The sequence below is a fragment of the Taudactylus pleione genome, unplaced genomic scaffold, assembly GCF_031769625.1.
Source record: "Taudactylus pleione unplaced genomic scaffold, aTauple2 ptg000634l, whole genome shotgun sequence".
NCBI classification, from domain to species: Eukaryota; Metazoa; Chordata; class Amphibia; order Anura; family Myobatrachidae; genus Taudactylus; species Taudactylus pleione.
The window spans coordinates 1768907-1792576 of record NW_028285036.1 but is presented as its reverse complement, the minus strand read 5'-3'; the positions used below and the strand labels follow the sequence as shown (position 1 = coordinate 1792576).

The 23670-nt window shown below is 46.4% G+C and overlaps 1 protein-coding gene across 1 annotated transcript in view; it reads right to left on the bottom strand.

The window, feature by feature from the left end:
- ITPR2 (inositol 1,4,5-trisphosphate receptor type 2) overlaps nucleotides 1-23670 on the bottom strand; it is a 318547-nt gene that overhangs the window by 55443 nt on the left and 239434 nt on the right. Inside the window, exons 41-47 of the mRNA XM_088454805.1 lie at nucleotides 23274-23527; nucleotides 21855-22055; nucleotides 19873-19983; nucleotides 18781-18876; nucleotides 18579-18698; nucleotides 6855-6962; nucleotides 5730-5922 (exon numbers count right to left, since the gene is read on the bottom strand). Coding sequence (XP_088310931.1) covers nucleotides 5730-5922; nucleotides 6855-6962; nucleotides 18579-18698; nucleotides 18781-18876; nucleotides 19873-19983; nucleotides 21855-22055; nucleotides 23274-23527 — 1083 coding nt within the window. The remainder of the gene's footprint in view (nucleotides 1-5729; nucleotides 5923-6854; nucleotides 6963-18578; nucleotides 18699-18780; nucleotides 18877-19872; nucleotides 19984-21854; nucleotides 22056-23273; nucleotides 23528-23670) is intronic.

Genomic DNA, 23670 nt, shown 5'->3' with positions numbered 1-23670 from the left:
TTCTCTACGCTTTTCACTGCTTGATAAATAGACCCCTATACCACTTAATAACATCACCAGCATACCACTGGCAATTTTATTAGTAGGGGCCCCCACAGACCTCAATCCAGCCCTGATGGTATGACAGAGATATTTATTGCATAAACTGCTGAATGTGACATGGTAATTCAAGGTAATAAGAGCACAGATTATAGAAACACGTCTGTTTAGAGCAGGATCTGCTGATGAGACACATGATCGATTCACGTGGCAGGATGGCTGACAAACACCCTGAAATCTACATTTTCACACACACACACGCTTTCCAAATATTGATGGAGACATTTTATCACATGCTCCGAAATGCTCTTTTTTTCATTTACTGCACATGAAACCAACACACGGAGGAGGCAGCCATTTTGTGGGTTGGACCAACATGTCAAGGAACTGGTAACATCACTGATCGTGTGCAGCTAATAAATCTACTAGGTTCTCTTTACCCACTGAGGCACTTTGGGGGAGATGTAGCAAACCTTTGAGAGCGGTAAAATGGAGAAATTGCCCATAGCAACCAATTTCTCCATTTTCTCTCTCTCTCCGGGGGGGGTTTTAACTTATCCGAGAGAGAGAGATAAAACTGTGAGATAAAGTACCAACCAATCAGCTCCTGTAATTTTTTCAAACACAGCCTGTATAGAAGCGGATTGGTTAGTACATATCTCTCACAATTTTCTCTCTCTCCAAGCTTTGATAAATACCAGCTCAAGGCTTGATGGTCAGCATCGAAGGTACCACTGGTGGTTAACATGATGGTAAGAAACTATGACCTTGGAACCATCGATGGTTTTACCCAACAATGGTCATCCCTGCTCTATTACTCACAGGGCAGCGGACCAATCAGAGGTGGGGCTTTGCGGATTGCGTCGAGGGGTGGAGCTAGGCGCCGTGTACCGGCTTCAAGTAGAAAAAAAAAAACGTGCGAAGGCGCAGCAGCGATGCTAAAATCAATAACGCTCTGAATCAGGCCAAATAATTGTATTAAATGCAATTTCAGGATTGTTTGGCATATATTTCTATTGGCCTTTCAAATTCATCGGTCAAACCCTGCTGAGAATCTGCTTCTTTGAAAAAAAAACCCAGTTTAGTAAATATACCCCCTAGGAAATTACTGAGGCATGAAGCACAAGGAGCCAAACCATCTCGGTGATGGCACCGTTTCCTAGCTAACTGTTCATGAATCTTGCCTCAGCCCATAAGATGGCCGCCTCCACTGTGGTTCTCATGTGACAAGGGCACTTTAACTCTGTAAAAAGTGAAGTTTACCAATAACGTTGCAGATTGCAGACTGAATACCTTTTATTTCTTCACTCATAACATGGAAGAATACAGAGCTTTGCTTCTGAGGCTGAACACCTGCGCTCACTAATTCACCCGCATGCATGCACGTCAGGGATGAGCCTAATGACCCGACTGCCGCTGATCTCTGGGTAATAAAGCAGTTGGTGTGCAAACAGAGAGCCTCATTTAAATGCAAACGTTTAATTTGCGATGGTGAGGGATCAGCTGTACAGAACGACTACCCGGGTACGGGTGCTGCAGGAGATGTCAGGCGCAATGTATCATGGAGTTATGTAACATCTGCAAAGGAGATCTCACGCCCGCATCCCAGCTCTCAGCACACCAGACGCCAGCTCCCATTACTACAGCATGTGTCAGGCTGATCAGATCTGATAGATGAGTGGCTGCAGGGACAGATTAAAAGTAGGGACGCATGGGGGGGGAATTGAATAACAGAGAAAAGTACAGGGGGATTGGTGTAGGGGCTGCTGTATGTTCTCATGTGCTCCGAGAGACGTTCCTGCCGGCTGTTACTAAGGAGAGTGAGGTTCATCTATACTTATTACATGGGTATTATTACACTCGGGATGAGGGATCTATGCTTATAGCCTGGGTATTATTACACTTGGGATGAGGGACCTATGCTTATAACCTGGGTATTATTACACTTGGGATGAGGGACCTATGCTTATTATAACCTGAGTATTATTACACTTGGGATGAGGGACCTATGCTTATTATAACCTGAGTATTATTACACTTGGGGTGAGGGATCTATGCTTATTATAACCTGAGTATTATTACACTTGGGATGAGGGACCTATGCTTATAACATGGGTATTATTACACTTGGGATGAGGGATCTATGCTTATAACCTGGGTATTATTACACTTGGGGTGAGGGACCTATTCTTATTATAACCTGAGTATTATTACACTTGGGATGAGGGATCTATGCTTATAACCTGGGTATTATTACACTTGGGATGAGGGACCTATGCTTATAACCTGGGTATTATTACACTTGGGATGAGAGACCTATGCTTATAACCTGGGTATTATTACACTTGGGATGAGGGACCTATGCTTATAACCTGGATATTATTACACTTGGGATGAGAGACCTATGCTTATACTCTGGGTATTATTACACTTTGGGTGAGGGACCTATGCTTATAAACTGGGTATTATTGCACTTTGGATGAGGGACCTATGCTTATAACCTGGATATTATTACACTTGGGATGAGAGACCTATGCTTATACTCTGGGTATTATTACACTTGGGGTGAGGGACCTATGCTTATACTCTGGGTATTATTACACTTTGGGTGAGGGACCTATGCTTATACTCTGGGTATTATTACACTTTGGGTGAGGGACCTATGCTTATAACCCGGGTATTATTACACTTGGGGTGAGGGACCTATGCTTATAAACTGGGTATTATTACACTTGGGGTGAGGGACCTATGCTTATACTCTGGGTATTATTACACTTGGGGTGAGGGACCTATGCTTATACTCTGGGTATTATTACACTTTGGGTGAGGGACCTATGCTTATACTCTGGGTATTATTACACTTTGGGTGAGGGACCTATGCTTATAACCCGGGTATTATTACACTTGGGGTGAGGGACCTATGCTTATAACCCGGGTATTATTACACTTTGGGTGAGGGACCTTTGCTTATAACCCGGGTATTATTACACTTGGGGTGAGGGACCTATGCTTATAAACTGGGTATTATTACACTTTGGGTGAGGGACCTATGCTTCTGGGTATTATTACACTTTGGGTGAGGGACCTATGCTTATAAACTGGGTATTATTACACTTTGGGTGAGGGACCTATGCTTATACTCTGGGTATTATTACACTTTGGGTGAGGGACCTATGCTTATACTCTGGGTATTATTACACTTTGGGTGAGGGACCTATGCTTATAACCCGGGTATTATTACACTTTGGGTGAGGGACCTATGCTTATAACCCGGGTATTATTACACTTTGGGTGAGGGACCTATGCTTATAAACTGGGTATTATTACACTTTGGGTGAGGGACCTAGTATAACCTCTATGTGCAATGACTCAAATCCTCTAGCAGCAAAGGACGAGCCTACTATCCCGGGAGGACTATACTAAATTTTGGAGTCAAGACACTAAATGCAACCTGGCCAATCATAAAGTGACTGATTGCTTTCGCGCAATAAGGCGATTTACATAACGTGATATTGCGCCAACTGCAGCTCAGATTTGTTTTGCGGAATAAGCCGAGAAAACTTTTACGTTTTAAACTGTTATTTCTTCAAAAGGAGCAAAGCAAACAAAACTCAAATTAAAGACAGACTTTCCTGTCTACCGGGATCTGAAATCCAAACGCAGAAGTCGCCGTGCCTCGGCTCTGTCTGAAAATCTTTTACATTTAATAAGTAGAAAAAAAAAAAAAAGAGAGAGAAGTTTTTTCATTGCCAAGACAGCTAATTACTAAAAGTGAGCCTCCCCTGGGCCGCAGGGCGGGAATCTCAATGGCCTCCCAGCACTCGGCCGTCTGTGGACTGCAGGCGCGGTGATGGAGTGCGGCACGTTTACGAACAGAATGCCAAAGAGATCTGATTAACTAATCAAATATTAAAAAGGTACAATGTGTACTGAGCACAGCCTGCGTCTTGTTCCTACCGCGGATACAAAACCTTGATGTATACATAGAATACCAAGTATAAATTAGAGAAACTGCTTTCAGCTGTGTTTTCACCCCTCTGGAGGAAGAAAACGATGAAGCCTACCAAAAAGATTTGTGGCGCATTCACCCAGTCACTTTAATAATTAACACTCAATAAAATCAATGAGTATTTGCATTATGGGTAATGGGGGAGGAGCTAGCGAGCCTTATTGGCACTTAAAGACACTTTGTGCAGATCAATTATTTATTTGATCTGCAATGTATGTCATGTAGAGAGTTATTCTCGCAGTCGCATTATCCCAGATGCGGGCAACCGGTCACTCCCCCAACTGCTGTGGAACTACAATACCCAGCATGCTTTGCCAACCTGAGGCTGTGTGGGCATGCAGCGAAGACTTTGAGCCGCTGGTTGTCTAGACCCTCTCTGGGACTGGGCCTTAACCTTACTCTGAGGCACTTTGCAGTAGACGCATGAATATTTCAATACGGAGACAATGGACAAACCAGCACTTGTTCAATAATAAATAAGAATTTCTTAAACTTTCAAAAAGTAATTTAAATAAAAACATGTGCTGAAAAACTAACAGCATCTTATAGGGAAATAGCTGTGATTAGTCTCCGGTACGATTGGTTTCTGTGGGATAGAGGACATATGTCATACACAGAATGTTATGAAGTAAATATTTTAATGTCATTTATATCTAAGTTGCCAAAGACGTGAAAGAGAGAGAGCTCATGAAAATGTCTATTTGATCTGAGTTATGACAGAGAAAAGTGTAACTGTGGCCTACAGAGAAAGGTGGCAGCATTTTGTGAATTCAACAGGAAATGGTGACAAGGCCACAAAGGCTGTATTCTCATGAATAATGGTCAAGTACAAAATGGCTGCCTTCGCTGTGAGAAGAGCTGGGTCCTTTGGGCCGGATTTAATTAGACGCGAAAAGTCGTAATCGGCGAAAAAGTTTTGCCTATTGTCACTATTCGTCTGTTTGCGTCTTATCTCCAAATTCAATTCCAGGCCGTTTTTCGCCTAAGGGGAAACTCAATGCACTGAAAGAGGCGGAAAAGTTTCTCCAATGAATAGCAGGCGGAAAAAAGTGCAAAATCTCTATTTTGGGGTGCAAATTTGGGGAATTGATTCAGAACACCCCCCAAAAGGACAAAGCAAAAATAATTTTTTTTTTTTACCTCAGAACACCCCAAAAAAGATATGTCAATTCTGGGGCAAAAATGAAAAAAGTTGGGGGACAAGGATGAACTTTAGAGAGACAAAAATATGCTAGCACCCATTTTCAAGTACCCCAAATTTAACTGGACTATTTATTTTAACCAAAAATAAATGTTTCTATAATTTTTAACCACTTTTACATATATGCGTGTAGAAAGCTTTTAACGCAAATTAAGGACACAAAGTACGTTTATTAGGGCTAATAGTACACATCTGTAATGATTTCCAGTGCGTCTTATTTTGGGGAACAGACTGATTCCCCCAATGTATTCAGTACTTTACGTCTGTTATGCATTCGACTATTAGCGTTTTCGCCTGTTCTGTAATTGAATAGGGCGAAACTTGGGGATGCGCATGCCGCAAATTCGCGTCCCAAACAGGCGAATGCGGTGGAAAGTACAACAGACTCCAACTTTTCCCGACTAATTGAATACGGCCCTTTGTACCTTCTAGGGCGGCCAAACTCCTCATTATTTACATTGATATTCTGAATATACTCACTCCTGATCTTTCTCTGCCATTTCATTTCATTGTACAAGTCTTCGGTCTGCTGGAAGAAGTCATTGACTTTGCTGCCCTGTTCGTCTCTCTCGGTGGAGTTAAACACCCGGCGCATTGATTCTCGGGTCAGAAACTCGCAGATATTCGGCACGGGAAACACAATCTGCTCCATCGTTCGATCGTGACGGACGATCTATAACAAAACAGGAGACATTTTTGGGTTTTCAGGAAGAACATATTTGGTGACTAACACTCGCAGCTTCTGTGTACAGGTGGAGTATGCTGTAGTGATAAAAGCATAAAGTGGCACATGCAATAGCGACAGTCCCAATGTTTTTTTGAAAAATAAAAGCTAAATAGGGCGCAGAATGAGTTTGGCGGACAAAAGGGTGCAATAAGGGAGTTCTATTTTTTTTTGGTTTGTAAATAAGCCTTTTTGACCGTATATAGGGACCAATTCAGACCTGCTCGCTAGGAAGCTTTCGCACAAAGGCTGCCAATGTTTGCTTTCTGCGTAGGCGTATGCATCACAGTGCGCGAACCAATCTGAGCGATCGGGAATCGTTCGCTCGCCGCGCATAGACAGTCCCGGCAGAATGAGTGACAGGAGAAGCCATTTGTGGGTGGTGACAGGGCTGGGCACTAGAAACAGGGGAGTGGAGGTGTGAACGCAGGCGTGCCTGAGCGTCTTAACGCCGTTTCAGAGGCGTGCATAATTAAGAAGCAGCGTCATCGTACACGTCACCTGGCTGAAGTTTACACTGAAGAGCTCGCAGTGCTTGCGGTAGGGTAAGGTCAACCACAAGTGCTGCGTATGGTACCGATGGTTGCATACACTTCCTGGAGATGACGTGCGCAAGTGGGCGTCTTAAGACAGGCTGGTGGGCGTCTACATACACAAAGCGATCGCAAGCCGAGACATAGTGGGCATGCTTATGCCTTGCCATGCGATCGCCTGCCTTGCTGGGTGTGTGCTAGATTTGCATACGCTGGGTGCGTGCGAACGCATCTAGCGAGCGGGTCTGAATCCAGCCCATAGCCCCATATACAGTCTTATAGATATAAATGTTTAGGGTGTGCTTGCAATACGGAAAGATACAACACCGATGTAAACAATCCATTTACCTCAATTTGTGCCGTGTGGAAAGCATAGTATGTCAGCGCTTCCTCTCCCCCATCTGGATCACTCCCCGGCTTCAACATCTGCTGTAGCGTTTTGTAGTGTCGGGCCAGCTGAAAGAAAAACACACACAATAAATATTCCCAATCAGTGGCCGAAAATCAGGAAATACAATGTCGGGAACCCATGTTGTGCGTTTCCTCTTCCCTGACAACATCCCTGTAAACTCGCACAAGACCAGCACGTGTCCCTCAGAAGTACCTGGAAATAGGGTCAGGAAAGGGAATCATTCCCATCAAATGCAATTTTCTATTGCTGAAATGATCAGAATTGCATTTTCTAAGTTCTGTTTGAAGGAAGTTTATCTGTAAATCACATTAAACTGCAACTGAATCTAAATTATGCTTCCAACAAACATGAAAAGGCATCCTGTCACATTCATAAGATTGTAAGTGCAAGTTCCCATGCAGGCGTAGGAAATGAGGGCTACCTAATCTTCCGTGGCCTTGGTCACGATGTGTGGGGAAACAAAGAGCTTTTTGGCGTTTCTCAATAAGGTAGAAGTTCAGTCAAGACATGTGAGGAGACTGTGTGCGACTCTCTGCAGTGTCCTCTAATAGGCCATAGCACCTTTGTGCACTGCAGGCGGCCATTTTGTTGGCTGTACCAGTATCCAGACTAACCACTAACTAGGACCTATTGACACCACTGAGGCACAAAACCAGCTGGCAGGAAATAATGACAAATATAAAGGAGAGACCTTATTAATTTATTCCCAAAGAGTTTCATAAAAAGACCAGAATCTTGGAAGCCTCGAGCGGTGGAAAAAAAATGACTTTTCGTGAAATGGAGGTGCAAGGACGATGCAAGTCAAACACAGGGCCTGATTCACTACGGATCACGGCTGCGATTACGAACGCAGCTCAACTGCGAAGGTATGCTAATCTCTGCGAACGCAATGCAGTCTTAGCAAAACATAAGGACGCCCACTTCCCTGTACTCACATCCGTAACAGTTAGCAAGACTGCGAAACCATCGGTAACATCGAATACCATCGCAGCCTCACGCACACTTGCACTGACGTTACTCAGGAATTGCTAACGCTAGGAGTACTCAAGCTGCGTACGGCATCACAGTGGATAATTTATGCATGCCCCTGCAACAGCGTTTGAATGCACTGGCACGCCTGCGTTTCGCCGACCACCTCCCCGTCACCACCCACAAACGGCACTTCCTGTCAATCACTCTGCAATGGGTCAGCATAGTCACTGCGTTCGCAGTCCTGATCGCAGTGGCTAGTTTGTGCACGTGCACTGCATATCGCACTAAGGGCCTGATTCAGACCCGCTCACAAGCGCATTGCACTCGCAAGCAAGTCAATGGTGACACACTGCACACGTGCGCAAGCCCCGTAAAGAGTGAGAAATCACCCGCTACGGGGCTCGCAAAACGGGGCGGCTGTCGATGTTGATCGACAGCTATTCCCGTTTTGTAGGCGGGGGTGGCTGAACAAACGGCGGCGTACGCCTGACATCACTTGTGATGTCAGTAGTGGACTTCCTACTCTATTAGAGCAGGAAGTCCACTCGGGCTTGGGAGACCTGAGACCCTACCACAGGGTCTTCTCGCAACCCCGATGGTTGCGATAATTGCGACCATCTCCTGACTGCTCGCACTACCTGTGGGTGCGCACCCACAGCTTTGAGAGTGGACAGGACAAAAAAAAATCCTCCCCGTCATGATTCAGAGCGTGCGCTCGCAAATAGCGAGCTCCTCTGAATCAGGCCCTAAATGAGTTGGGTTCAGTCACTATGTAAAGAAACTTTTATGCAGAATTTATCCCCAAATACTGCTTCCACTGTAACAGTGACTAATGTGGCTTGTGCAGGAGCGGTCAGGGGTCAGTGGCTGAGATCGACGTTTCATGCACAATGTGTTCATCTAGGAGGGTGTAAACCTTTGGTGTTGAGATCACACTTTATCAAGCGTAAAAAATGTCCCCCGCTGACTGTGCATAGAGGCAATTACAGAAGTCGCTACCTTCTCACTATCTCCGCCGTTACTATCGCACAACTAGTTATTTCTACTTCCCAAGGACGCTATACTTATTACTCGGGGATAATAATTCACAGCCCCCGGAGCACCCAGGGCCTGAATCTGAGCCACATGCAATCCTGATGTTTGCAGAGCTGAACAATTTTTTTGCATTAAAAAGTCGCACGGTGCACGTGTCCCACGGTGTGTACAGTTGCGATTTAGAAGCACGGTATCCCCAAAATGTACTAGAAATATGCGAGGCCTTCTAGGGTGTTCCAGGATGGTGTCTATTCAGGCGCACGGAGATATACCGTCTTATGGGCGCGTAATGGCAGTGTCGCTGAAGTGGTTGTGAACTGGACACTCGGGGGGAGATGTACTGAGCCTTGAAAAGTGATAAAGTGAAGAGTGATAAAGTGCCAACCAATAAGCTTTTTTCTGTCATTTTTCAAACACTGCCTGTAAAGTGACAGTTAGGAGCTGATTGGTTGGTACTTTATCACTCTCCACGGCTTAGTACATCTTCCCCATAATCACTCATATTGATTCACATCACTTCTAATGATGATGGTAATATGACCACTAGGTGGCAATGTTTTATCAAAGTCGATGTACGAAATGATTAAATAGCTTAACAGAGCATGCAACGTGGCAGTCCCCAATTTAATGCAAATATACGTATATTACATACAAGATTGTGGCTGGTGGCCTGTCCTGCTGCTCACACCCTCCTCCATCACCATTTTATAGTCCCAATGATTCGCCAGTCCAGCTCCTGGTTCTTCAGCTAACGGGAATGGGGGGACATGGACGTAATGGTTTCCCACACCATAGCACGGCTTCCAGAAGATGAACTGCAGAGCTTATTTTATTGGAGGAGGGGGTACACTTTTACATATTGCACCTATTTAGATTGTCATGCTAAATACATTTTGGTGGAGTCTCTCAAGTAGGCGGCACCTTACAGTATGCTTGGTGGGCCATATAGGCTTTGCTAATGCCCTCCAGCAGTGGGCGCCATTTTGTCAGCTGAACTGATACTTCCCCATGCAGATACGGCCGATTAATTCACTATGAACCACTGAGATTGCTGAGGCGTAAAGAGACAGCAGTGCGGCCGGTGTACCAATAATTAACCCATCGATAAAACATTTTGATCATTTTTAAAAAATGGTTACAAAAAATGTTTTAACCTCGTTCCTGAACTGAGCAGGCTGCGCTGAATGGCGGCGAGATGTAAACCTAGTGCCGCGTCTCCTGTCCCGTGCTTGAGATTAATGAGCTTGCAGATAGACTTGGCAGTAACGCATTCCAGCAGATTGAGGGAAAGAGATTTGTGCAGCTACATTACCCAGTTAGCTCACCTGTCTGTGTATTACAGGCTTAATTTCCACATAAAACGCTTTGCTGGGTCACCATTTCCATAGGTAATTAATTAATGGAAAACTCCAGCATCACCGATATAATATCTAGAAATAGTTTGCTGCGCGAGGAGATTATTGTGTCAGCTGGTTTTGCTCTCAGCGGTTGTCATGCAAAGCATCGTGGGACAACAACAACATGGCTGGTGGGCAGGGACTGTTTGCTGGGTACATACAACTGGCAGGAACATTGAGAACATGCGAAACGTGATACTTTACTGCGGCGCAAAGCACAAATAGTTCTTATTCCATCATCTACCCCTGGAATATTATGTAGGTTTCGGCTGCCCACTTAGCGCCATTTGGAAACGAAATGCAACGGAGCTGGGATTTGAATCCATGGATTAGACCCGCTTCATTCCAATGGCGGGGTCCCGATGTTTTGTGATGTCACTGCGTATATTGGGTCCGTAGAAGATCGCCTTTGCATGAGCACACTTCCAACGGCCAACACTAGTCAGAGCCGTTGAGACACTGGGCGAATCAGGGTACTGGGGGGAAAATGGCTGCAGGAGGGGGCGTGGCTAAGCTTGGTCAGGGAGCATCTGTCGGCATACACACATAAGGGGCATGGTCCCTACAAATGCCCGGGTCCCACCACACTCTGAGCAGTCCTGAAATTGTTTATAAGCTGCCCGGCCCAGTATAGCTGCCACCCGTAGTTCTCCAGTCAATGTTCCCCTCTGCCATGTGAGCGGATAATACCACAAAAGGACGGAGACCAGAGGCGAGTACTATTCACAGTTTATATCTTTGAGGGATCACATACATTTAAATATCAATGACATTTATATTATAAACAAAAGTATGGAACTTTATTCATGAGTTTATTTTAACTTTATTTACGCATTACGCATGATTTAGCACACATGCTGCCTCCATTTGGCGCCTGAGCGATGTCACCGGTTCCTCGGCTGCTTTCTCATGAATATTAGAGTTTAGTCCACTAAATGGCACCAAGTACACGTTACAGAGTTAAAAGAATTTTTTGTTTGTAGAAGATCAAGAAAACCGCTTTACATTCTTCACGTTACATTGTATAAATATATACATTACCGTGTCTCCTCATCAATGCCAGGCCAGTAACTTCTGTCTCCTCCTCAGGGTTGCAAATTATAAAGGATTTTTCGGAGGAAGCACTCAGTGTTATTCAAGGTAAGGTACAACAGGGAAACGGTATAATCAGGTCTGCAGGGACCCAACAGTTTCCAGTCAACCCCTAAACTCGGCAGAACTTTGAATCAGCTTCGCAGATTCGGTTTCCGGCAAATAATATCTGAGGTGTCATTTTCATCTTATTTTTTATTCGCCATTACAGTAAACTGTGAGTGAAAACAGCGCTATCGCTTTTGTGTAGGTTATAATCAGTGTAGATGGAATTACGGGCAATGCAAAGTTAGACAAAAGCGTAACAACGCCTGTCTCTAGGCATATCATTTGTACCAAGTGTAGGCTGTGTAAGTGCGTTCTGATTATGAGAATGAACTAAGCCTATGGATTGGGGGCAGGTGCACAGCATAGATGCCTGTATACAGACAAATATACAGATGTGTCCACATACATCTTACCTCCGTGCGCTACAAGTAGCATTAAACATAACGTGTGAGCACCGTGCAACTCTGTAGCCTCGAGCGTCTTTTCGTGCCACTTTATGCTTTCAAATCCGTCTTATTGGCAAAGCGATGTGAAGAGCAGCAGCGAGCAGCTTCTGCTGATTAAAATGATATGCGGCATACCTATATTCTGTGTGTAAATGCGGCTGTATCTGCATGCAAAATGCTATGTTACAGTGTCACAGCCGCTGACACTGTAACATAGCATTTCGCATGCAGATACATCCGCAATGTTACAGTGTCAGCTGCTGTGACACTGTAACGTAGCGTTTTGCATGCAGATACAGCCGCAATTGCACAAAGAATATAGGCATGCCGCATATCATTTTAATCAGCAGAAGCTGCTCACTGAAGCTCTTCACATCGCTTTGCGAATAAGACGCATTTGAAAGTAAAAGGTGGCACCAAAAGACGCTCAGCGCTACAGAGTCACGCCACGGCATGGCGCAACTAGAAAGACTGTTTAATGCGCATGGAAGTAAGATGCATGTGGACACATCTGTATGCATTAATTTCAGTGCGCACAATGCCTAAAAGAAAACCCGTCAAGCAAGGCGCTACGTACTGGGAGACTGCCGCTACTGTTAACGGCAATTTGCATTTCCCTACAGAGATGATCTGTAAATATTTTATTCATGTTGTGCTGTTACGAAGGAGTAAGAGCCATGTCATATTACTTGATAAATAACATTAACATTCACATTTATCGGCTTCTGCGACAGGTGTGCAGATAGCAGTAATATAACCTTACTTATGTTCTATTGCTGCGAATGGGAGAGGGAGAAGTGAGGGGGTCTGTGACAGCTCAAACTGTTATACTTCCAAATGCAATAGATACACCCTGCCTGCAATCTCCAGCTCACAAGTGGGAATGTTAGGACCTTAAATGCATGTTTTATTTTTTTGGTCCACGAGTAGAAAAATCAAGACCAAAAAAACCGCTAATCATTTTATTACGAATGGGACGGACGACATCATTTATTTTTAGGTTTTAAGATTTGACATCACAAAAAAGACTGGGTTTGTAAACAGTACACGTCGTCACCGGGTAAAATTATGTAATACGGGAAGGAACATAAACATCAGATCGAAGTACATCAATGAGCTCTGGATGGAGCAATATGGGCGATGGAGCGGGTGGAATCATGGGCAGCGGGGATGGTGGTGGTGGGTGACGTGCCACAGCTGCACAGCTCACAGTCTCTGAGCACGAGCCGCCTCACACCTCCTGATTCTGCAGCAATTTAATTAGGTGCTGTCATTCCAGCTCCAGACTGTGACTCAGAGAGTAGCAGCCTCTGTCTGCTCCAGCGAGCGAGAGACACAGAGTTCCAGCGCAAGTTACAGAACTTTCACTATGAACCGGCAACAACAATTCAGTGCGGTACGTCTGCTATAAATAGGGGGAATACTTCACCCTCTCAGTGGTTGGTAATATAATGCAGACAGAGGCCTAATGCTTATGCATGTTAGGATAGATGTGTCTGCTATTTCTAAAGGGTAGTAAAAACCCAGTGTGTTCTTTTCAATGTTTACTATTATTTTATTATCAGTAATTTATATAGCGCCAACATAGTGTACACAGCGCTGTACAAAGACAAGCCTCCACATGGCTCATGGAATTTGTCACAACTAAAAAGTCCAGAGGTGTAATCTGCGGCGCGTTTTCCTGGGCATTGTGGGTAAATACGCCCTAAGTGCCGGTGTCAGACACACTTGCGGCCACGGAAGTCTGCTCGCTAACATATCCCAATGCAAGTATCCGCCTGCAGTCGCCATCATTAGCATCACCCGCTCCATGCTGGGTGCAAAAGTTCTGTCAGGCGCCACCTTCGGAAATCAGCCTACGCACCGATGACACGGATCAGTTCCGTGCGATCGCGTGGTAGCTGCTCATTCCCACGGAAAGAGCGCGTTGTAGATGGGCGGATCAGTCCGTTGGCACAGTCTCTGCCCCTTGTGCGTTTTGCATTATGCAGCGCGTGCAAGTCTGTGATCGCTTTCTACGACACGCGCGCAGTTTGCAGATAACCGCGCGATCCACCAGTCACAGAATCAGCCCCTAAATTTGCAAGTGCACCCTCTATTTAAAAATAATAATTGTAAGGTTTATTTATTAAAGCATTTTTCTCCAAAAGGACAATAATTGGTGCTTGATATGGACTAAAGTGGAAAAAGAACAACATTAAAATGAACTAAAATATCTATAAACCTGTTTGTACGCTGCCCCGTTATGTAGGCTTAGGCCCGGACAGTCCATACAGGCTCGTACAGCCTGGCCTAGAACATCACGTTGTATTGAAAGCTATAGTACACGATGGTTATAGGACTGCGCAATGGCTCAGCGCCGTGCTGGAGTAACCATTTTATTGTAGCTGTTGATGCAACCGTGGATAACGTACCGCATACCGTAATAAATGCGCACATGAAAATACGTCCTCTTACGGCACTTCGGACAATAGCAAAATGAATAATGAATGCAAAGGAACAAACAAAGTCTAAACGGTTACCACTGACTTCAGAGGGCGTTTTTGCAGACTTACAGGGGTATTCAATATGGGTGCGATAACATCGTTTTGCGTTAATATCGCACTTTTGACGTCATTATCGCAGGTTTGACTTTTACACCGTATTCAATTTCAAAGACTTATCGCAGTTTTTGAAAAGTCTTTGATAAAAAAAACGTGGAAAACTTTTCACCATTGAATAGGTGTCGAAAAAAAGTGCAGAATTGTGGTTTAGGGGTGCAGGCTTAAAAAAAATAGCCTGCACCCCTGGGACTGACATTTAAAAAAGAACTGTGTAAAAAAAAACTTTTTTTAAAAAATAGGGACACCCCAAAAAATTAATAAAAAAATTGGGGTGAAAAAAAAAAAAATGGGAAAAAATTGTTTAACAATAGGGAAATAGGTTCAGGGCTATTCTGCATGTATGCGGCAGGTGTTTTCTAGAATAGATTTATAGCGGCAGGTGTATTCTAGAGTAGATTTATAGCGGCAGGTGCACAAATGCCGAATTTTTAAAAACTTACTTTAGGGACATCAAAATATGCTAGTACCCATTTTCATGTACCCCAAATTTGATGGGACCACTTAAAAAAACGAAAAAAATCACCTAAGTGCTCTTCTGCATCACTTCCTAAATGTCGGGAAAAAAACACCTGCTGCGGCTATTTAAATCCCCGACTTTCAATTAAAGGCTAAAACGGGGGTACCCATAGTGATCCCCCATGTTTTTACTACTTTAGGGGGGTCCTACAATTTTTTTAAGGAAAAATTCGTAACTTTACGCAAATCCAACTTCGGAGTTTCCCGTTTTCGTTAATTTTCTATTGAATACGGGGATAAGCGGGAGCGCGCCCGATACTTTAACGCAGGTAAAAACTCCGATATGAAACGGTAACTTTGACAGTGAAGTTAACGTTTCATATTGAATACCCCTGTATATCTGCATTTTCTCATATAAAGCCACATTCATTTGCAGCACACAATATTATTAAAGGACGGAAGAAATCCACCACACTGATGCGCTAATAAATGGAAGTGAAAAGGGAGAGAGGGTGATGGGGCAGCGAGGAGGCGGCATACCCCGGGGGCTGATGAATCACTGGCCGTGACCTCGGTGACATATTTATGGGTGGCTGCACACACCGGGGTCAGCCACTTACAGGAACCTCCGTACACTTCTGGTAAAGCGCATGGCAGGTGGGGCGTGGGAGGACGTAGTGGCAGAAGCCCCCTCTCCCCTCCTCCTAGATGGGACTGAAAATGAAACTTGTGAGTCTGACTGCGCCAAAAATATACAGTCTGCCCCCTGGGTGGAAATAGATCACAGAGGACGTGAAACTTCAGCCAACACTTAAAATAGCGACAGGCAGCAAGTTCCACCTGGAGAAGAGGAACCAAGTCCAGCCTAGCTGACATACAGCACATGGGGGGGAAGGCAGCCCGGCGTCCTGGCATTGCACTGGTGCATGCGACACGTGCGCGCTGTGTGACATCCTCACCACAAACGTCTGCTTTCATTCCTTATTTTCATTGTTCTGTCTCAAGATGGGATTATTTATTACTGTACTTTCCTACAGCCATCAGTTAATGAATTAGTCATTGTGGACTGTCTTATGGTGGAAATAAATAACTTCTGAATGCCCGCCTGTAGGATATTGCTGATTGCATATGAAGGACATGCTAGATGCAAAAGATAGGTAAGAAACGGGCCTCCCTTCCCCATACGCGAGACGCACGGAGCTTCAGCTGCACGCAACGCACATGACACTGGCACAATTAAAGGTGGTTACATGCCCTCGCTCTGTCACCAGTCCGTGGTCAGAACATTTAGTGGAAAGACAGATCTGTCAGGGGTTGGGTACAAGATCTCGACGGTCACAATGCGATCAGAGAATACCAACAGCGGCATCATAACGGATTTTGGTACGTATTCTAACCCCAATCCTGACCCACCCCTCCCACAGCCTAACCCCAAATGTCCCCTCCCGCATCTTAACCCTAAATGTCCCGTCGCCTAACCCTAACTGTTCCCCTCTAGCTTAACCCTAAATGTCCCCCTTCTAGCCTAACCCTAACCGTCCCTCTCTAGCCTAACCCTCTCCTTCCGCAGCCTAAGCCTAACCCTCTCCTTCCTCAGCCTAAGCCTCTCCTTCCGCAGTCTAACCCTAACCCTCTCCTTCCGCAGTCAAACCCTAACCCTCTCCTTCCGCAGCCTAAGCCTAACCCTCTCCTTCTACAACCTAACCCTAACCCTCTCCTTCCACAGCCTAACCCTCTCCTTCCGCAGCCTAAGCCTTCCGCAGTCAAACCCTAACCCTCTCCTTCCGCAGTCAAACCCTCTCCTTCCTCAGCCTAACCCTAACCCTCTCCTTCCTCAGCCTAACCCTCTCTTTCCTCAGCCTAACCCTCTCCTTCCGCAGCCTAACTCTAACCCTCTCCTTCCGCAGATCAACCCTAACCGCCCGTCCCGCAGCCTAACCCTAACCCTCTACTTCCGCAACCTAACCCTAACCCTCTCCTTCCGAAGCCTAACCCTAACCCTCTCCTTCCTCAGCCTAACCCTAACCCTCTCCTTCCACAACCTAACCCTCTCCTTCCTCAGTCTAACCCTAACCCTCTCCTTCCGAAGCCTAACCCTAACCCTCTCCTTCCGCAGCCTAACCCTAACCCTCTCCTTCCTCAGCCTAACCCTAACCCTCTCCTTCCGCAGCCTAACCCTAACCCTCTCCTTCCTCAGCCTAACCCTAACCCTCTCCTCCTGCAGCCTAACCCTAACCCTCCAGTCCCGCAGCCTAATCCTAACTCTCTCCTTCCGCAGCCTAACCCTAACCCTCTCCTTCCGCAGCCTAATCCTAACCCTCTCCTCCTGCAGCCTAACCCTAACCCTCCAGTCCCGCAGCCTAATCCTAACTCTCTCCTTCCGCAGCCTAACCCTAACCCTCTCCTTCCGCAGACCAACCCTAACCCTCTCCTCCTGCAGCCTAACCCTCAAGTCCCGCAGCCTAATCCTAACTCTCTCCTTCCGCAGCCTAACCCTAACCCTCTCCTTCCGCAGACCAACCCTAACCGCCCGCCCCGCAGCCTAACCCTAACCCTCTCCTTCCGCAGCCTACCCCTCTCCTTCCGCAGACTAACCCTAAGCCTCTCCTTCCGCAGCCTACCCCTCTCCTTCCGCAGACTAACCCTAACCCTCCCCCTAGTGCTTAACCCTAACCCTCTCCTTCCACAACCTAACCCTAACCCTCTCCTTCCGCAGCCTAAGCCTAACCCTCTCCTTCCACAGACTAACCCTAACCCTCTCCTTCCGCAGCCTAACCCTAACCCTCTCCCTGGTGCTTAACCCTCTCCTTCCACAGCCTAACCCTAACCCTCCCGTCCCGCAGCCTAACCCTAAGCCTCTCCTTCCGCAGCCTAACCCTAACCCTCCCGTCCCGCAGCCTAACCCTAACCCTCTCCTTCCACAGCCTAACCCTAACCCTCTCCCTAGTGCTTAACCCTCTCCTTCCACAGCCTAACCCTCCCATCCCGCAGCCTAACCCTAACCCTCCCGTCCCGCAGCCTAACCCTAACCCTCTCCTTCCACAGCCTAACCCTAACCCTCTCCCTAGTGCTTAACCCTCTCCTTCCACAGCCTAACCCTCCCATCCCGCAGCCTAACCCTAACCCTCCCGTCCCGCAGCCTAACCCTAACCCTCTCCTTCCACAGCCTAACCCTAACCCTCTCCCTAGTGCTTAACCCTAACCCTCACCATTGGGAGGCCGCAATCGGTATTGTGACCGTCGGGATCCTGACTACATCCCTTACCCAAGTTCCGTCCAACTGGGAATAGGGTTGACATACAGAAAAATGCATAAATTCGCATATGAAAATAATCTTTTTACATGCGAGTCTCTAACCCCCAATAACGCTGCAATGCACGACGCTTGGTTAACAGCCAGGACAGGATTGAAAATAAACTGCATCCGTTGTGGATGGATCTGCTGGCACGTCTGGTGCACCTTGCCCAAGCAGCGGCTTCTTCAGCCTTACAATGAACGCTTTCTCTCACACCCCTTCCTGCGCCGGCCCCAGGCGCAGTAACGGACGCAGCAGCGATTTGAGAAACGCTCATAAAACAAAAATAACTACAGTAAATGTATATAGCTCATACCTGGTGTGCCAGTATGTAAATATTATGGCCCACAGCCCTGGGGGACACCTGGTCGTCCGGTCCATGCTCGTCGTGCTCGTTCTCCAGTCCCTGGCTATAGGCCGTCTTTATTACATCTACCTGTACGAACATAGGAATAATTACAGGTTACGGGGAGACTAGCAAAACTAGGTATACATTGTACATCAGGGCCGTTCATTACCAGCTCTCCCGGTCTCATGTTATACAGGATCCTCTCTGCGTTTTCACTGTCGTGCCGGCTCTCCATGATGGCCAGAAGCAGTTTGGAGGCATTGTTCTTGACGAGAAGAAAAACAAAGATTGACCAATGAGATGCCTGCGCTGGGTGCCTTAAACAGATCATCTATGTAAGTAGTGTGTAGAACAGGGATTAAGGTGGAGGAAGGGACATCGTGGACAGTTAGGAAGGCCTGACGGGAAATGTGGCCCCTGCCTACCAAAGTAAAATTATCCAGTGACCTCACCGAATGCAAACGTATCCGGATGACTACGGGAGATCTGCTAATCCTACTTCAAGGATCAAATTTCCTCTTTCCTATAAAATATACATTAATTGCTGCTACCAGTGGGCAGGAAGCTAAAATGGCTGATGAGGTTTAGAGATGTGGAGGTTTGTAGAAGACAAGCCTGAAAGATCCGTTACGTAGGGGGATTGTTATTTTCCAGGAACCAGATTTATAGCTTTTGCGATTGGCCCTGTCATGCTGCCGGCCCTGACCAGGGTATACCTTAGGCAAGATTTAAACTGCTGCCATTTAAAATGCCATGGTAATGCTGCAGGGAGAGGCCCGGTAGTCTTATGGTGGCTCCTCACTGACGTGGTGGAGAGACGCACGGAGGAGCCACCAGCAGGCGTGCTGTCTCTTACAGTAGAGCTACAGACAGTGCTTTTTCGGCATGATAACTGTAGCGCCACTGCAAAGAGGTCACGTCCACTGGCAGCTCCGCCTGCCAGTGGGTGATGTGGTGGTAGGCCGCTATGCCTGCTGGAAGGCCCCCTGGACAATGGTGCGCTATTCATTCACCTATATGGCCCATGCCCAAGGGCTGGCTCTTCTGCCAGGCACACATATAGGATAGGTGTCGCTAGTCAGACTGGAAATCTGGTCGTTATATCCACACTGGGGTTTAAATAGCTCAACAGTTAAAGCAAAACATATAAACCGACATCAACTAAATGAATAAATGGATACGACTGGTGTCACTGCGCTAGAGATTCGGCGCTGGGCTGGTCAGTGTAAGTGCGGATGTAAGTATGATCAGTTTCCGACACCTTTAATTGTAGCACGAGATCCATGCGATATTTGCCGAGTGGGTTGATGTCGTTGAGAATTAAGGCGATGATTATGTCAATCCCATTGGACTCGTGCGTTGCGATACACGTCTGCGGAAGAGAGATAATGGAGGTTTTAGGTTCTGCTGAAATGATGATAACTAATAAATGGTCTCTGTCTCTATTTTCTTTACCTTCCGTCAGCTTTGCTGCCAATGATATTTATTAACATTTATTTACATGGGGCTAGCGGATTCCTTTGCTCTTACACATCCATCCTTCCCACTCTATTTAGTCACCGGGTAATTGTTAGGTGACTGTTTCTATTGTGCAAAATCTCAGCCAATCATTTTCTAGATGATCCACACGATAGCAGCGCAGTAACTCAGCAGGACACAGGACCCGATTCTAAGTCGGACGCACCTTAAGAAACACGCATTTCCTGATATTGAGCAGACTGCGCACGCCTCTTAGTCTGACAAGGAGCTTTGCAGATGGACTGCTAGATGCCTCGAAAAGCAGCAAATAGTTGCGTATGTGTCGGATCTCCAGCGAACGGAGAATATCTACAAATTGGTGTTCATTCGTGGTAAGTACGAGGACGCAAGGAACGGATGCATCTGATGGGAGTGTCGTGGACGTGTAGCAGATGGGGTGCCTATTTCAGATGGATATTTTGCCCCCGGCAAAGTCCAGATACTAATGATGCAGGCACGGACGCAACAATACGGCATATATTTACTATCCCGGCGGAATCTGTATGAGATGTCTGCGCTCGGGATCCCGGCTGTTAGAAACCCGACGCCAGCATTTCCAAAGGGTTAACATAAGAACACTTGTTGGTCGGTAGGCTAACCCCCTCTCTCCCTGCACTAACCCTAACCTCGCCCCCCTAGTGCCTGAACCTAACCTCCCCCAATACCTAACACTCCCCCAATAGTTTCTAACCTTAACCACCCCGATACTTACCTTTGGTATCCCGGCAGTCGGGATGCGGGCGATGGCCCGCTGACCGGCATCGGATTATGCGCCGGTAATAAGAGCGTTGGAATCCAGACCGCCAGGATGCTGAACGCATACCATCCCGGCAGTCGGGATGATGGCGCTCATAATACCGGCACCGGATTTCTGTAAAGAGAATCCCGACCACCGGCATCCTGACAGTAAGTATTAGGGTTAGGTTTGGGGGGTGTTAGGCTGTAGGAGGCGAGAGATAGGGTTAGCATACTTGTCTTCAATGTGTTGGGATTCTGATTGTTGAGATGCCGCTGCGGGAATTGTGACCGCCAGCATCCCACTGCGGGGATCCCGTACATAGACCCAACAAGATAGTGGGGCGGCGCGACCGGTATGCATGAAATCCAACATAAATGGGGAGATATCTTAAGCCGTAGTCTGACGCAAACAGAGCTGCGTCCGACTCACCCCAATAGTCCGCATGGAAACATCTTTCCAAGAATTGACAATTGCACGTAACATACATACATGCCGTCTGTCTATAGTGTGACGGGATTAAGTTAGTTTAACCCTGACACTGCCGATATTCCACATTATCACAGCAAAGAAGCGTTTTTTTTCTGCCTGATCAAATCACAGTGGGATTTTTAGCCGTAAACCAGTTTTTTTCGTTCGGCTTCAAATATTTACATCACAGACACGATTTAATCTCTTTTGCAAACTTTATTTTGAAAAGTTAGCTCGCACAATTAGGGGGAGCGGTAATTCGGCAGCTAGCAAGGGACGGCTGAGAGAGGCTGCACGTTGCTTCAGCTTAATTACCCCTAACTTGTTTATGGGACTCAGGGGATCTCATCAGCTGTCAAATTATCGTACCTATGTCAAGTTACAAAATAATCCAATATTTTATTTCATTTGGTCCGCTCAGAGCAGAGGATAAGCACATACTGTACGTCGGCTCCTGTGCCTAAACCGCATTACATTAAAAGAAAAGAAGGTACAGAGCACTTGCTTGTTATAATGACCTGATTTTCATGGCAGGGACCTTGGCAATATTCGGTTAAGCTCTCCAGCGTTTGGTTCACTAGAGCTACGTTCCTCTCATTGATATAGAGCCCCAGCAGGCCCAGACCTCCCGTCGTGCTGCCGCAAATACAGTCCAAAAACTGCAGGGTCTCGCACACCAAGTTGTAGTTGGTTTTGTTGTTCTGATTCCTCAAAAAGTTCTGCGAAAGGAAATTTGGCTGTCATTAGTGGGGACATAACTTATAGTAAATGATTCCAAACAGTCTGTAGATGAATACAACAATTACAATTCTTCTAAATATAATTTTTGAAAATGTGGCCCTCTCAGCAGGATCAATAAGATAGGATATAAATTAACAATATTCCGTTACAGTCGGTTATCAAAAAACTGGAGCCATAAGAGACTTTGGCTTTTGCAGTGAGACAAAAATAACAACATTCTCTTTTGCAGGAGTTTTGACCTGCTTTTATTACAAACCACTAAATGTATTATAACAGTCCTTTCCGATCGGAGGGGGGTGCAAACTGGAACCAGGTTGACTGCGTCTTACTTCTGGCCATACAGCCACTCTCTGAGCATCAGAGGGCTGGTGGGTGTTGTAACTACCCCCCCCCCCAAATCAGCCCTTAGTTTTAGAGATATAGGCCCTCATCCAGAGCCGTACGCTCTGAGCAGAGCGCACGCTCTGAATGAGGGCCGGGCTCCATTTTCATGGAGCGTCCTCCTGGACGCTCGTATAGCTGTGGGTCACCACCCACAGGCTATACGAGCGTGCATTGTGATGGTCGCGATGGTCGAGACCATCGAATTTGCGAGCCAGAGCCTGCGGTTGAGGTTTTCAACCGCAAGCTCCGGAGTGATTTTGGCTCTATCAGAGCCAAAATCACTCCCACTGACATCACTAGTGATGTCAGTGGGCCGGCTTCTGATGGGAGGCGTTCCCGTGGGAACGCCCCAGTCAGGGAGGCACGCCCCCGGCACGCCCACCAAAGGGGGCGTGCTGTCAATCAACATTGACAGCACGCCCCCTTTGATCGGACACAACGAGTGAAGGACCTTCCTTCGCTCGTCGCGTCTGGCGCATGCGCACGACGGAGCTCCCTCTGTCGTGCGCATGCTCAGTCCATAACATCGACCCACTTGCGAGCGGACAGCCGCTCGCGAGTGGGTCTGAATCAGGCCCATGGGACACTCAACCATGAAATCAGGCTTAGATTTGGCCCATGAATCATTTTTGAGAGTCTCGGATGTCAAAAAGTTTTTGGAGTATATGTTTACTGTCCCTGACCCATAATCATTAGTGAGACTCTCCCTACAGGACAGCCTAGATGAGTAATAGTTTCACCCGTTGATTGTAAGTTGAGGGCAGATTTCCAGAATGATGAAGGAGAAGCGTTAGAGAACGCAGGGGCAGTACCTGCAGACCGAGATTGTGGTTCTCACACAACAGCTGGAGAAACCTCAGGATTGGCTGCATGATTGCTATAACAGGACTCATTGTGACAGCTTCCTCCGCTGTTTTCTCATCGCCATTATCAGCTCCGGGGCTCATCAGATCCAGGTCTGGATCTATCTCTTTCCGGTACACACAGTAAGCCTTGGACGTGGCTGAGGAGGCCTCTGCTAACTGCCCCTTTATCCCTTCTTTGAGGTGTAATTGAGAATCCCTTGCTGAAAAAGAAAAATTCCAATAGGTAAACATAGGTTCAAACGTCAGTACAATAAGTACATCCAACAACGGGATACACGTCAGTACAATGAGCACATCCAACAATGGGAGAAACGTCAGTACAATGAGCACATCCAACCAACGA